Source organism: Somniosus microcephalus, chromosome 25 (assembly GCF_052327205.1).
Source record: "Somniosus microcephalus isolate GS21.2 chromosome 25, FLI_Smic_1.0, whole genome shotgun sequence".
NCBI classification, from domain to species: Eukaryota; Metazoa; Chordata; class Chondrichthyes; order Squaliformes; family Somniosidae; genus Somniosus; species Somniosus microcephalus.
The window spans coordinates 39,357,433-39,371,361 of record NC_141011.1 but is presented as its reverse complement, the minus strand read 5'-3'; the positions used below and the strand labels follow the sequence as shown (position 1 = coordinate 39,371,361).

General features: G+C 47.7%; 2 protein-coding genes across 3 annotated transcripts in view; both read left to right on the top strand.

Moving 5' to 3' along the window:
* Positions 1-13,316, top strand: part of LOC147100718 (1-phosphatidylinositol 4,5-bisphosphate phosphodiesterase eta-2-like) — a 156,240-nt gene extending 142,924 nt beyond the window's left edge. The window contains exons 17-18 of one of the 2 annotated variants that reach the window (XM_085967248.1): positions 972-1,308; positions 10,400-13,316. In XM_085967248.1, the coding sequence (XP_085823374.1) occupies positions 972-1,308; positions 10,400-12,252 (2,190 nt within the window). In that variant the 3' untranslated portion in view covers positions 12,253-13,316. The remainder of the gene's footprint in view (positions 1-971; positions 1,309-10,399) is intronic. The other variant, XM_085967247.1, reaches the window with a different exon arrangement.
* LOC147100719 (uncharacterized) lies at positions 1,315-10,406 on the top strand. Its single transcript, XM_085967249.1, has 2 exons — positions 1,315-1,911; positions 4,345-10,406. The coding sequence occupies exons 1-2, from the start codon at positions 1,317-1,319 to the stop codon at positions 4,353-4,355; spliced, it is 606 nt and encodes a 201-aa protein (XP_085823375.1). The 5' UTR covers positions 1,315-1,316; the 3' UTR covers positions 4,356-10,406.
* Positions 13,317-13,929: the final 613 nt, after the last annotated feature.

The window sequence follows — 13,929 nt, the reverse complement described above, 5'->3', positions numbered from 1 at the left end:
AATATGATCATGGCTGATCCTCTATCTCAATACCATATTCCCACTCTCTCCCCACACAATCCTGCTGTCATCAACGCATTAATATATGTGGGAATGTGCTCGAACTCTCCGCCCCTTTATTGGGGCACCTGGGTTTGAATGCAACCCAGACAGAAAGTAGGGAGGTTCCTTTTCCACAGCAGTCCCCAGTGGTGCCTTACTGACAGCACCAGTGCATAACTTGAGTCATTGATGCCACGTTAGTCATTGTGAATCACAGGGACACTGATGCTACGGTAATAATGCACAGGGAGGACCCACTGACCCTGGCGTATTGATAGCCAGTGTGAATCACTGCCAGTAACACCGCCAGTGCTGTGTTACCACATAATGAGACACTTTGACACCTTGCTAGTGTTGCTCCTTGAAATATTCTCCTAAGGAGCCCATCCAATAGAACTGTTGCACTGAGCCCAATATCATTTTTTTTTAAAGATTATGGCAACTTGCAGCAGAGAAGGTTAAGGGGAGATTTAATAGAGGTGTTCAAAATCATGAAGGGTTTCGATAGAGTAAATAAGGAGAAACTGTTTCCACTGGCAGGAGGGACGATAACCAGAGGACACAGATTTAAGGTAATTGGCCAAAGAGACAGAGATTAGATGAGAATTTTTTTTATGCAGCGGGTTGTTATGATCTGGAATGCGCTGCCTGAAAGGGCGGGGGAAGCAGATTCAATAGTAACTTACTAAAGGGAATTGGATAAATACATAAAGGGGGAAAATACTTGCAAGGCTATGGGGGAAAGAGATGGGGAAATAGGACTAATTGGAGAGCTCTTTCAAAGAGCCGGTACAGGCACGATGGGCCAAATGGCCTCCTTCATTAGGCCCAAATTCAAAATGGTCCGTTGTTAGATTTGGGGTCACCTTGAGGCCAAGATTGATTCTTAAAATGGGGTATGTTTTTGTTTTTGTTTGTCTTTCCCGCAGATCAAGCAAGTCATGGGATTAAAGGGCCTTTTCCACAGAAATCCAAAGCAGGCTTCGCTCGACAGTCATGTTGCTGTACTGCTCACTCGCAAACACTCTTTTAGCAGCCACATCCTCCGCAGGACTGCCAGTGCCCCCACCAAAGGGCACCAGAAGAGCAAAAAGGGCTTTCCGCAAATCGTTCTAGATACCAAAGACTGCAGTTCAGAGGGAGCGAGTGAGTCTGACGACACCTCCCAGCCTCGGTTTGAGCAGGAGGCCGAATGTGCTGCGGCTGCTCCGGAAGGTGCTGAACGGGCTGGCACCGACGGGGAAGTGCAGACGGAGGCCTTTCAAGGTAAGGGGATGAGCCGGGGGTCGGGGGAAGGTCAGAAGCCACGTGCGACTAATTTGCCAACGGGTGTGGTGTTTAGCGAGCCTTTAAGGCGGGCGCACCGAGTGCGCATACTGGACCCCGAGGAGCAGAGGCAAGGCGTGTTTACCAGGTGTGCCATAAATGGCTGCGGTAGGATTGGCATGGCCACCAATTGCATGAAATGCGTCATTGGTTCTAGGGAGAGCCCAGATCTAGAACGCAAGTGGAAGGAGCGTGTCCACAAGCCAGAGGCCCTGGCAGCAGCCAAGCGGGCCCGTCAGCGCGGTTCCTCCGAGAACGAACGGTTAATTCCCGCGGGGCAGGCGGTCCAATGCCAACCCAAGCAGAGGTGGCGACGTCAGATCGTCCACGGTGTCGGCTGCAGCAGCGGAGAGGTCGACCAATTGGAGGCCACCAGCAAGGGCTGCGACTCGCCCGAGTCTGAAAGCCTCGAGGGTCTGGAGCACTCGTATCACTTGGCGCAGAACCCTCCGAAGTGTCCGGGCACCCTTCAACGTGAAATGAACTCTTTGTTTGTACAAAAGATGCAGGAAATCCGAAGCAAGTCTCCAATCTTTTCCACGGGTAAGACCTGAATGGACCGTTTTGTTGACCTATCTTTTGCTTTGTAGATCGTCCTGTTCCTCTGGCCAGCATCTCCGTGTCCAGCCAAACCCAAAACCCTCTGACCAACCTAGAACACCACGCCAACTATAGATTTTGCCATCCGTTTTCCCTTGAGAAAACCTGCAGAGGGTTGAAGTGGAACGCTAAGTTAGAGCCGCTTATTTTCTAGTTTCTCGTGCCCTGCCTGCCCAGCGTGCCAAATGGTTATTTTCTTTCTTTCCCTTTAAAGGACGTCTTCAACATGGTTCAAGCCAACCAAATGTCTAGGATTTAGATTGCCCCAGGCTTTGGAGGATGGAGATCTAAATGGTCTCCTTAAAACCATCTTGGGCGATAGCGCAACACGGGCGACTGCATCGGCAGCCTGTTTTACACTCTGCCCGAGCCTCTCTTAGGTACCAGGATGGTCCTCCTTACCTTTGACCTCTACTGTTCCCAAAGTGAAAAGGCAATGTCGTGCCCAGTAACGGATAGCCAAAAGATAGCCAGAGATAGAAAAAAGGGAACCCTGTAAGTGGGGAAAAGCACTGAACGGCACAGACCAGCAAGGTTCTACGTTTGACCCCTGGCCTCTGCTGACATAGCTGATCTCAGTTGGCACAAAGGGCTTGTAGATTAGCCTGGGTGTCCCTGGCTGAGGGTTGCGTAATAGTGCTCGTGACGTGATGCGACGCTGGCCTCATTATCCATCTAATCCTAACCCCATGTTCACCCCATCAACAATTCTGAAAAGGTGGGACATGCCAGATAGAAGCAGACCGTTTCCAGTAGTGGAAGGGTCAGGAACGAGGGGCCATTGATACAAGATTAAATATAAAACATTTATAACAGAGCGCAGGAGACACAGCTTTACACACAGAGCGTTCTGAGGCTATGGAATTCACTTCCAGAGTTAATGGATGAGGCAGAAACATTCAAGATTGGATTGGATAGGCGGATGAAGGAAAAGGGGTTGAAGGGAACAAGGTGGGTAAATTTGATTCGACCTATTTGCTGGTTGGGCCAAATGGCCTATTTCCATGATGTAAACTACTATTTATTTCTATATAAGAATTAGGAGCAGGAGTAGGCCATACGACCCCTCGACCCTGCTCCACCATTCAATAAGATTAAGGCTATAACAAGAAAATAAGGGGATAGAAACTAAATCAGACCAGGGACAAGAGCAATTTAGATAAATGTAGGGAAGGTGGTTTTAAAAAAGAAGTTTGTACATTTTTAAAAGTTGAGTTTCCCCACTTCCACTTGCCTTGACCTCCCTACATCACTCACCCTCTGTGGATCAAAATGCGGGGTATGCATGAGTTAGCAATGACTTAAACCCCGATTTTAACCTGGGGTGCGGGGGGCCAAAATGGGCAGAGATCCGGGCGATTTTAATTTCCGGGCCTCGTTTTGCTATCCCCTCATGGACTTCCGCCCAAAACCGCTGGGGATGATGTAGAGGCCAGAGGACAGAAGCGGGAAATCACACTGCTATAGGGACTCAAAGTAACAGCAAGGTGGGCACCGGGAATGATTGCAATCGGAGAGGGTAGACCCACAGTCACCTTGTGTGGCCAGGAGAAGCATCCCTGCTTCTTGAGGGGTCAGGATGAGCATTCCCGCTCCTTGTAGGGTCAGGAGGAGCATTCCAGCTCCTTGAGGGGTCAGGACGAGCATTCCCACTCCTTGAGGGGTCAGGACGAGCATTCCTGCTCCTTGAGGGGTCAGGAGGTGCATTCCTGCTCCTGGTTCACCAGGAACCTTCTGGCCTCGCTCCTGCCTACCGCCAGCTTTCTCTGGTGGGTCTGGGACTGTTCAGGCCTTAGTTGACCAGGCGTTACAACCACGTGCGCGTCGCAATTACCTCATCGGACCGCGACTCTGCCTCTATAATCAGAGCCCCTACATGTCTGGGGGTGTCCCAAAGCCAGAAAATCACCAGTTAAAATTCGAGGAGGCCCCAGAAACGATTTTAACCCCTCCCCATACCCACTGAGCGGGCTGGGGTAAAATCGGGGTTTTCACCTTTAAGATTTAAGCCATTTTGGGCGAATCAAATGAATTTGGGGGGTAATTTTAACCTCGCAGGAAGCCCACGGGATTGGGTGGAAGGCCTGTTTACACTCCGCCCAATACTGACTGCAATGGAGAGTAGAATCAGGCGGGCCGTAAAACCAGCCTCGCACCCAATCCCGTTCGTTTCCCGACGGGCGAATTGGGTTAGAATTGCCCCCACGTTGCCGTTTTACATTGAAGGAAAAATATGTGAGAATCTGACCTTTTAACCATTGCCTCCTTAGTTTTGAGTGTGACTTGTCCATCTTCCTTTATGTGTTTCCTTTCTTGTCCTTCCCTTCCTAATGAGTTTAACTGTTTGCAATGTTCTGCCCTTGCTGCCACATGCAGTGGATAACTGACTTGGAGAGCAACACAAAGGTAAAGATCTGATCCCCTTGGATCTCCCCCCCCACACAGGGGATGACTTGCTTCATTGAACCTGTTGCCTAATTGGGTGATAAGCACTTGCCTTCCAACCTACGAGTTGTGCAAAGAAGTCCCAGCCCTCGGCCAAGACAGTGGTGGGCGGGGGGGGGGCTGCCTTTAGCACACATCTCACCTGGCTTTTGCAGATTTGTAAAAGCCCCTTAAAGAACAGGCCTGCAGGTGAGAGAGACACCTCATACACCCAAGGTTTAATCAGGATGGCTTCATTCTTGAAGCTTGCTGGCGAGCACTTGACTGGTAAATGATAATGTACTAGAATCAAAAAGATATACATTACACATTAAGGGTGACATATATCATTCCACAAGGGGCCCAGTGGTCTTAGTCATTCTGACCCAGTTGGTAGCACTCCCTCGCCTCTGAGTCAGAAGGTCATGGGTTCAAGTCCCACTCCAGAGACTTGAGCCCGTAATCCAGGCTGACACTCCCAGTGCATTACTGAGGGAGTGCTGCACTGTCAGAGGTGCCGTCTTTCAGATGAGACGTTAAACCAAGGCCTCGTCTGCCCAGTGTCCTGGCCAATATTTATCCCTCAATCAACATAACAAAAAACTGGTTATCTGGCCATTATCACATTGCTGTTTGTGGGATCTTGCTGTGCGCAAATTGGCTGCCACGTTTCCTACATTACAACAGTGACTACACTTCAAAAAAGTACTTCATTGGATGTAAAGTGCTTTGGGACGTTCGGTGGGCGTGAAAGGCGCTATAGAAATGCAAGCCTTTCTTTTCTATACTCCAACCCCTAGCCAGGGGAAACAGCCTCTCAGCATCTACCCTGTCAAGCCCTCTAATAATTTTATACGTTTCAATGAGATCACCTGCCATTCTTCTAAACTCCATTCTACTCAATCTCTCCTCATAGGAAAACCTTCTCATTCCAGAATGCAAGTTTTTCTTTTTCCAGTAACTTGTTTAAAGGTACTGTGGTATAAATCCATCTTGGGCAGCAGCGGGCAATAGCGAATCGGCAGCCCCCTTTTGCACTGCGTCCGATTTTCGTTTTTCAATTGAAGTCAACGGGAAAGGAAATCGGTCGGGAGAGCAAAAGGAGCGCCTGATTTGGTATCGGCCATTTTGTGCTACCTCATTATACTCCATTCAATGGGACAGGCGAGAACGCCCGAAGCAGTTGTCATTGGTAACAGGCAAAGGCAGTAAATGGTCTTGTGCAACAGTGGCATTTATGAAGCATTTCAGACCAGGATCCCCTTCAGATAAAGAGAGAAAAGAAAGGCTTGCATTTATATAGCACATTTCACAATCTCAGGACATCCCAAAGTGCTTTACAGCCAATGCAGCACTTTTGAAGTGTAGTCACTGTTGTAATGTCAGGAGACGTGGCAGCCATTTATGCACAGCAAGCTCCCACACGTAGCAATGAGTTGTGGGGGGATGGGGCCTTTGATCGGTCAGTGTAGAGGGAGCTTTACTCTGCAATAAAGTCTCATTATACCTAACCTGAGAGTGCTCGATATTCACTCCAGGTACACCATTCCATTCTGCAGCACTGACCTTCCTCAGGCTGACGACCAAAAGTCGCCCGTTGTTAAAGGTGTTTGTTATTTTCAAAATCACGCCGGCAGTGCCCATTCCGACCAGTCCATGGTGCAGTATTCATTACGTGCCCAAATGGCCTAACATTTCCCTCACTCATTAGCAACTGTTCCCTCTCCCCGCTGTCTGTATTTCTACTGTTCCTTGGTACCTAGGCCAAGTGGACCGAGGCAATGTCCTCCCTAAGGTGCACGGCCGCGCATCAAATCTAAAGGGCCCGCACAGGAAATAAAAAAATGAGAGGGGACATTGGTCACGGGCACGAAGGGCCGAATGGCCTCCTCCTGTGCTGTATGATTCTATGTTTGGGACATCTTTGCTGAAACTCATCTACAGTATGAATTTATTTTAACATATGCATAGAAATATTCTGGTTTAAATGACCTGATTTTTAAACATTGTATCTTATTACGAGTGACATTTTCAATGAAGCCTTTCAATCCTGCCTGCATGCTCCAAGTGTGTGTGTTTATTGACATTTCATTGACATTTCACTAACCGCAATAGTGGCTATTACTCAATAGGTCAAAGGGTCAAAGAGATCCTCTGAGCACCAAGCAAGTGCAAATACTGTGTAGTGGCCAGATCACTGTTTATCATTCTGTGTACACAGGTCTGTTTGAAAGTTTCTGTGTAGAGGAGACTGCGCTAATGTGAGATAGTTACATAAATCGTGAATAATAAGTAACCAAGACTCGTGAGTTGTATAAATCCTGCATCACATGAGGTGTTCCACTTGCACAATGAGGGATGAGAAATGAAACATTCTCATTCTATAAAAGAGGCTTTTCATCAGCACATTAAGTTTTAGTGTGTGTGTGTGCACGCACGCTATGTGTGCATGTGTATGTGCACAGTTATGTCTATGTGTGCATGCATGTGTGTTCACTATTGAGTCGTGGTGCACCTTGCTACAGTCTACGGGTTCGGGATGTACCCTCAGTGCATTATAATACCTTATGGCCCTGTTAAGATACCATATTGGTCGTGGGGCCACTTTCAATGTGAAAAAACCAATTGGTTCTCTCTTAGCCTCAAAAGGCCTTGCTTAAACCAAGGTGTGAAGCTCCCCCAACAACAACCTTCAGAGCTGCCATATTGGTCATGGGGTGGCGTCTGCTGGATCTTTCGCAGTCGAAACTAAAGCAGTTTTATATTGTGCGCTGACATTGAGCCTGCTGCAGATAGGCACGGTGATGTGATGTGAATACATCACTAATCACTGTGCAGCACATTTCCCTTTCCCATTCGGGTGAAGCCATGATCAAGCTACGTCTCCAGAATAACAAAAACCCTTTAATATCTACAGCTGCATTGCTCCCTTCATTAAATCTTTCAACAAAAAAAAACCTCTAACTTGTTTGGCATTTTATGAAGAAATTGCTCACAAGACAAATGTCATCCAATCAATACTATTTAAATCAGGGCCAGGACAAACAACAAGCAAACTCCAAAGATTACTTCTTCGCGGCAGTGGCCTGCTCTGGTACAAGAGCGGGGTGACTATTGCCACTAAAGTTGGCAAAGCTCCTACTGCGTTGGGGCAACACACGCGTGATGTTTTCATGACGCATTGGTGCGATTGCATGTCATGTTCTCTGTTGCATTCGCACTTCTCCTTCAAAGAAACAGAGGTCTCTGTTTAAGGCCCCAGGGACAAGGAGGCAGACCATGCAATGGTGACAAGGAAGCTAAGGGAAGCTTCATCTGTTATCATAGTGACGCAATCTAGATGCACCTGCTTGTTAAGAATGAAAGATGAAACGCCCCCCCGCGATGTGGCTCTGTGAACACACCTACTGATTGGTGTAGTCCTGGACAGGTCAGCTACTCGACAGGGTAGGAGTGATTTTAACCCTACCCCCTCCCCATGGAGTAAACGGGGTGTGTCAGCAGTTAAAATCGACCGGGTGTCTTACCTGCCGATGTCCTGGTCGGATCCCGCCATCTTCCGTTTTAACCTGCTCTTCTGAGGGGGAAATGGACTATGAAATTCTTGCAAAAGTCAGCAAGCCTAATTCCAATTGAAGATCCAGTGACAAGCTGGTGGCCTTGAACCGAAGCCCTTGGCTAAGTCACTTCCAATTCCCTTCCAGTCAAACCCAAGGAAGCAGACCTGGAGTAGACTAACTTGGCTGGCACCAGTTAAGGGCCCTCTCAGTGGCAGCATCAATGCTCTGATAAGCCAATGAAAAGTTCAGTGTCACCACCTCGCAAGTATTGAACAAATGAATCGCTCCAGTTCCTAGACCTTCAGCTACTAACAAGGGAGCTATTTTTAACGTTAGTGGATGTTGCAACAAACTAAGATCCAGACCATTCAGGTAATGGTGGATGTCGAGTAAGCTTAGACTAGAACTATAACCACTTTTAAGTGCACTAGTCAATTGCCATCTATTTTGTTCTGTGACGCATTGGGCCAAATCTTCCTGGAAAAATGCCTTGTGTGTTAATGACGCAAGGCATTAGTAATGCACAAACTGAACAGGGAGTTCAGGGGATGAAGAGATATGCCATGAGTTGCAAATCTCCAGAACTTGCTGGTCAATTTACGCTGCTCCACCCTTTGCTTCGCACAAATGGCACCTTGCCCTTAGTCTCCCCGTTATTTATAAGATGTTGCTGGATTTGCACATTAATTGCCTATTAAACTTGTCGCAGAAAGTTAGGGCTCGTAATTAATAGTGTAAGTATCTATTTAACAATGTGATCATTGTTAATGCGATGCCAATCGCTCTGGCCCAGAAAGGGAACAATTTAAACTGTTCAATCTCATTCCTGCAGATAGTAAATTGTTGTTAGAGATTTTAAAAAATGTTTAATTTTTCAATTTTTTTTCTTTTTCTTTCTCTCTTAATTCAATCTTTCCCTCTCTCTTTCAGTACCTGATTTGACTCTAATTCTCCACATAAATACTGTGGTTACAAGAGCAGGTCAGAGGCTGGGTATTCTTCAGTGAGTGTCTCACCTCTTGACTCCCCAAAGTTACGGTGTGAAAACTTTTCGAGCTGAAGGGTGCAAGAAAAAGTCTAACTAACAGCGCGCACAGCGAGAGGCCCCAATGCAACAAGATTTGGCTTATTGTGCTGCGCTGTATTGTGTTGGACCGTGCTGTATTGTGCTGTGTTGTGCTGGTCTGTGCTGTGTTGTGCTGGACTGTGCTGTGTTGTGCTGGACTGTGCTGGACTGTGCTGTGTTGTGCTGGACTGTGCTGTGCTGGACTGTGCTGTGTTGCGTTGGACTGTGGTGTGCTGCGTTGGACTGCGGTGCGCTGCGTTGGACTGTGCGGTGCGCTGCGTTGGACTGTGCGGTGCGCTGCGTTGGACTGCGGTGCGCTGCATTGGACTGCGGTGCGCTGCGTTGGACTGCGCTGTGTTGCGTTGGACTGTGCTGAACTGCTCTGTGTTGTCTTTCATCACGGGAGCAGCTTCTGATGTCAAGCTAAATTCTCACTTTGTTCCAATAGCCCAAGTGTTTCCACTTACGAATCAAAACTGACCACTGACTGCATTGACTGGCTTATTGAGTTCATTAGACAGCTTGTGGGGAAGGACTACTTCAGATCAATTACATTTTGAAATTGAAATTGATGAAGTAATTGATTTATGAAAGATCTTTAACAGAGCCTGTGTCTTTCAAAAAAGAATACAAATTGCTTTTATCAAAGGCACCATGTGTCATGGTATCCACAAAAAAACCAACTTTATATTTCAAGAATTGTTGGGCTGGTAGAGTGCTCACTGGAGTGAATGTGCTGGGAGTATCAATAGTCACGGTGTGTGGGAAGGTTAACAATGTCTTGAAGGCACTGGACAAAGTTAAAATGCCCGTTGTTCTAGTCAGTCAATGTTGTGCTGGGTTTAAGAGGCTGGCTCAGTATTGCAGACACTGTCTGGGATGTGGTTCAGTTAGTCACTCGCAGTCAGGCTGGCAGTGGGAGAATAGCTCAAGACTGTTGCTCTCGCTCCCTCGCTTGTTACCCCTGCTGGAAGCACACATGCACAGCTGTGTGGGGCAGCCACAGCGTTTGTCTCGGCCCTGATGTTCCCCCCTCCCCCGCGATGGGTAGCCCATCGACACCCGCTCACCAGGCCCACTCGTGAAATAGAGCCGATTGAACGAGAGGGCCGCTGACACCTATGGAGCCAACCCCCTAGCATGAGCAACAGCCTTGAGAAGAGAGGAATGAGAAACGGGACAGAAAAAAGAATATTTGGGAACTTTTTCAAAAACTTACGTTTTAAGTCCTAACTCTAGTGTCAGGAGAAAGCAATTTGACTTTGTGTCCTCGGCTGCCTTCCATTCATTGACCTGATCCCCACACCGTGATTATATGATGGAGTATGATGAAGCTCGATTGATATTTATTGATTGTTTTCATCTCCTCTTCTCTTTGCAGGTGACCAGCCATTCTCACATCCAGTTCCAAGCGCTCCCATGCACACTCTTGAAACCATTACTGAAGAATCTATGCATTTCGAGGATAGAACTTGCACTGACTCCCAGCGGATGTCCTCATCTACTGTGAGTAGCTCCAGAGAAGAAAGCACCAACTCAGAGGAACGTCTAGTTCCAGAAACCAGCCTGTCGCCACCACAACCCAAGAAGGTCCCGACTGATAATGACCGAGCAATAAAGGCCCCAGAGGCTTCTGTTAGTGAGGAACAATTGGGAAATGGAGCTGTTCCCCTGGGCATGGACCTCCTCATAGGAGGCAACAAGCAAGAGGAGACCCTTCATGCTCACGTTTGTCTTGCATCAAGTCTCCATAAAGACTCTCAGGGCGGTGATGAACCTTCCCATTTTTCTGATGATGGCACAAATTCGTGCACTGCCACCAATCACTCCACAACCCAACTGAGCTCTTCTCCAAACCCAAAAGATTCCTCATTGGCACCAAATGGTCAGTGCAGGGAAAAGGCTAAAGTCCTCGGTGGTCATCTGGCTCAACTTGAAGCTTTACCCACTGGAGCCTCAGCCGATAATCCTGTTCAGGAAGCATCTGGTGAAAGGTTGGCCAGCACAGAGTTAGCCGAATCCCAGAAAAGTCCTACTATTGATTCAATCCCCAGTTCTATACCAGAAGGTGCTCAAAACGGGTGTGACAAAAATACCCCTGGTTGTCATATTGGGAATAACGTTCACCCTGATATGGTGCAAAGCGTTAGTTGTGATGGGCGTCTTATTCAAAGTCAACATCGATTGTTGGTAACTCCTGTCCAACTATGCACATCTCCAGTGCCTGCAGTGTCATCAGATGTGACCATAAATGATAGAATCTGGTGCAAATTGGATTCTGGGAGCCACCGGGATAGTATGTCCTCGTCATCCAGTATGTCATCAAATGACACGGTCATCGACTTGTCGTTGCCTAATTTGGCTCGGAAGAGTTTATCCGACCTCAGCAGCAGGCAGAACGAAACCTTGGAAGGGCTTTTGATAGATAAACGGATAAGGCCTCGATCAGCTACAACTGGTCATGAAATGCTCGCCAAAGTTAGCAAAAGCAAGTCTAATCCCAATTTAAGGTCTGATGGTGACCAGCAACAAGTTGATGACCTTCTGCCGAAGCCCTTGGCAAAGTCATCGCCAAAGTCATCGCCAATTCCCTTCCAGTCAAACTCAAGGCGACACACCTGGAGTAGGCTATACATGGAAAGCCTCAAACAGTCTTCCCCAACTCTGAAATCAATAACGCAAAGCAAAAAGGTAGCGGACAGTCCAAGCAAATCAAAAAGCCTGGGTGACCTGACCTCCGACGATATCATGCCCAGCTTTGACAGCAAGTACAAGAGCATCAGTCGGAACTTTATCACAAGGCCCATGCGTGAGCAGCGCAGGGCGGCCGGCATGAGGAGACCCACCCAGGACAATCTGACGGAGCAGCTGAAGAGGATCACAAGCTTCGAGCGGGAGAATGACATCACCTCCCCCACCGCCGGCCAGCCTCCGGAGACCGAGGAGACCAGCCCAGTCGTCCTTCGCAGATCTTCGTCGAGGAGCCAAAGCCGGGTGCGGTACATTGCCAACCGGGCGAAGCAGGCGCTGGAACGGCAGCGGCTGTGGAGCCTGGGGCAGAGCAACCCGGCCAGCGTGCTGGAAGAGAGGGGTAACCCGGAGGGGGCGTGCTCGGTCCCCAAGAGCATTTGCACGGACATGGCCCTGGCCCTGCCCCATCAAGTCACAGAGGAGACCAAGGTCCCACCGGCCATTGGCACCGAGGCTGAGGTCTTCTTCATGCTAAAACTTTAAGACTCATTGCAAAGAGAACTTACTGAGGTCAAACAATCTTAATCTTGTCAGCAGACTTCAAGAACGATAATGAGATGTTTCACTCCAACAGCAGCACTGAGGCAACCACCCTCGGAATGGGTCCAATTTTTCAAAAGCTGGAATTTGTGCTTTTTTTGGTTGCCCTTTCTGCGTGCCATACTTTGCACAAATCATGCGGTTTGCACTGGAAATTGAAACTTTGTACGACACTGGTGCAGAACAGAAGCACTAAACAGTGCACAAAAGCAGCACACGGGACAGGAGAAAGAGAGACAGAGACGGAAAGTAAATTCAGCGCTCAAGGGCGAGTCAAAAACTTATGTCTTCCTCCCGTAGGTGGGGATGTGAAACTCGCGTCAGTGTTGTGCAGTATCTAAAGCTCCTCATTTCGAGTCCGAGGTCAGGCAAATGCGTCTCAAATTCCTGGGCCATTGCCATCGTGTTCTTAGGCCCCCAATCGGGAGTCACGCTTACAGCGGCGGCCAAAACGTCTGAATTATTTTTTTTAAACTGTGCGTGTGATGGTGTAAAAAAAACTGCACGATAATATTGTTTTTATTTAAAATAGAACTCTTTTAGATTGTTTTAAACGGAATATCACCCCCAAAAAAATGAAAAAAAAGCTGCTCTGTATTTAATAAATACACAGCAGTGTGTATGAATCGTACTTCCCAAAAGAACTATGTTGAATTTTTTTTTTAATGTAGTCGCATGTTTTTTTAATGTTTGATTTGTGATTTTAATACTCAACCAAGTATGGCTTCAAAAACGTAGATTTAAAATCCCCCCTCCCCGCACACAAAAAAAGAATACGTGAACCCAGGGCAGTTGCTCCAGCTGTGAAGATTATTCTATTAATCTTTCACCGGCCAGCTGTGACTAAACAGATGTTCTCAGGGGAGGCTCCACTCCCTGGTTAATGTGAGATTGTTTCAAGCTTCCCAGAGACCGAGGGGGTTAAAGGCTCGATAGCAAAATATTGCGGATGCTGGAAATCCGAAATAACAACAGAAAATGCTGGAAAAACTCAGCAGGCCAAGCAACATCCGTGGAGAGAGAAATAGAGTTAACGTTTCGGGTCAAAACCTTGACAAAGGGTTTCGACCTGAAACATTGACTCTATTTCTCTCTCCGCAGATGTTGCCTGGCCTGCTGAGTTTTTCCAGCATTTTCTGTTATTTGGGGTTAAAGGCTCCGTCCGTCCAGCCATCCCGAGCAGTTCATCCAAGGATCTCATCCCCGGCCTGTGCTGGGTTAGCGGATTTTAAATTGGGGTGCTAAGTTGAGGCAAAGAAATTGGTCTGCGTGTTACTGGACGAGAGAGCGGAAAATTAGCCCCTGATCACTCCTCATTGTGTGGCGCTCAGAAGTGCCTCGGTGTGGACATTGGGCACATACGAACAGGAGTAGGCCCCCGGGGGCAAAAACAGAGGGGAAAATGGATCTTTCATTACATTGTCAGTCCGCACACTGAGTGCTCCTGGACCATAGGAACAGGAGGAGGCCATTCAGCCCTTCAAGCCTGTTCTGCCTTTCAGTTGGATCATGGCTGATCTGTATCTTAAACTTCATTTACCAGCCTTGGTTCAGTATCCCTTACTACCCTTACCTAACCAAAATCTATCAATCTCAGTTTTGACATTTTCAATTGACCCC

Bases quoted from the DNA above. Each gene is read 5' to 3' on its own strand.
- LOC147100719 (XM_085967249.1), top strand. From the start codon at position 1,317: ATGAGCCGGGGGTCGGGGGAAGGTCAGAAGCCACGTGCGACTAATTTG.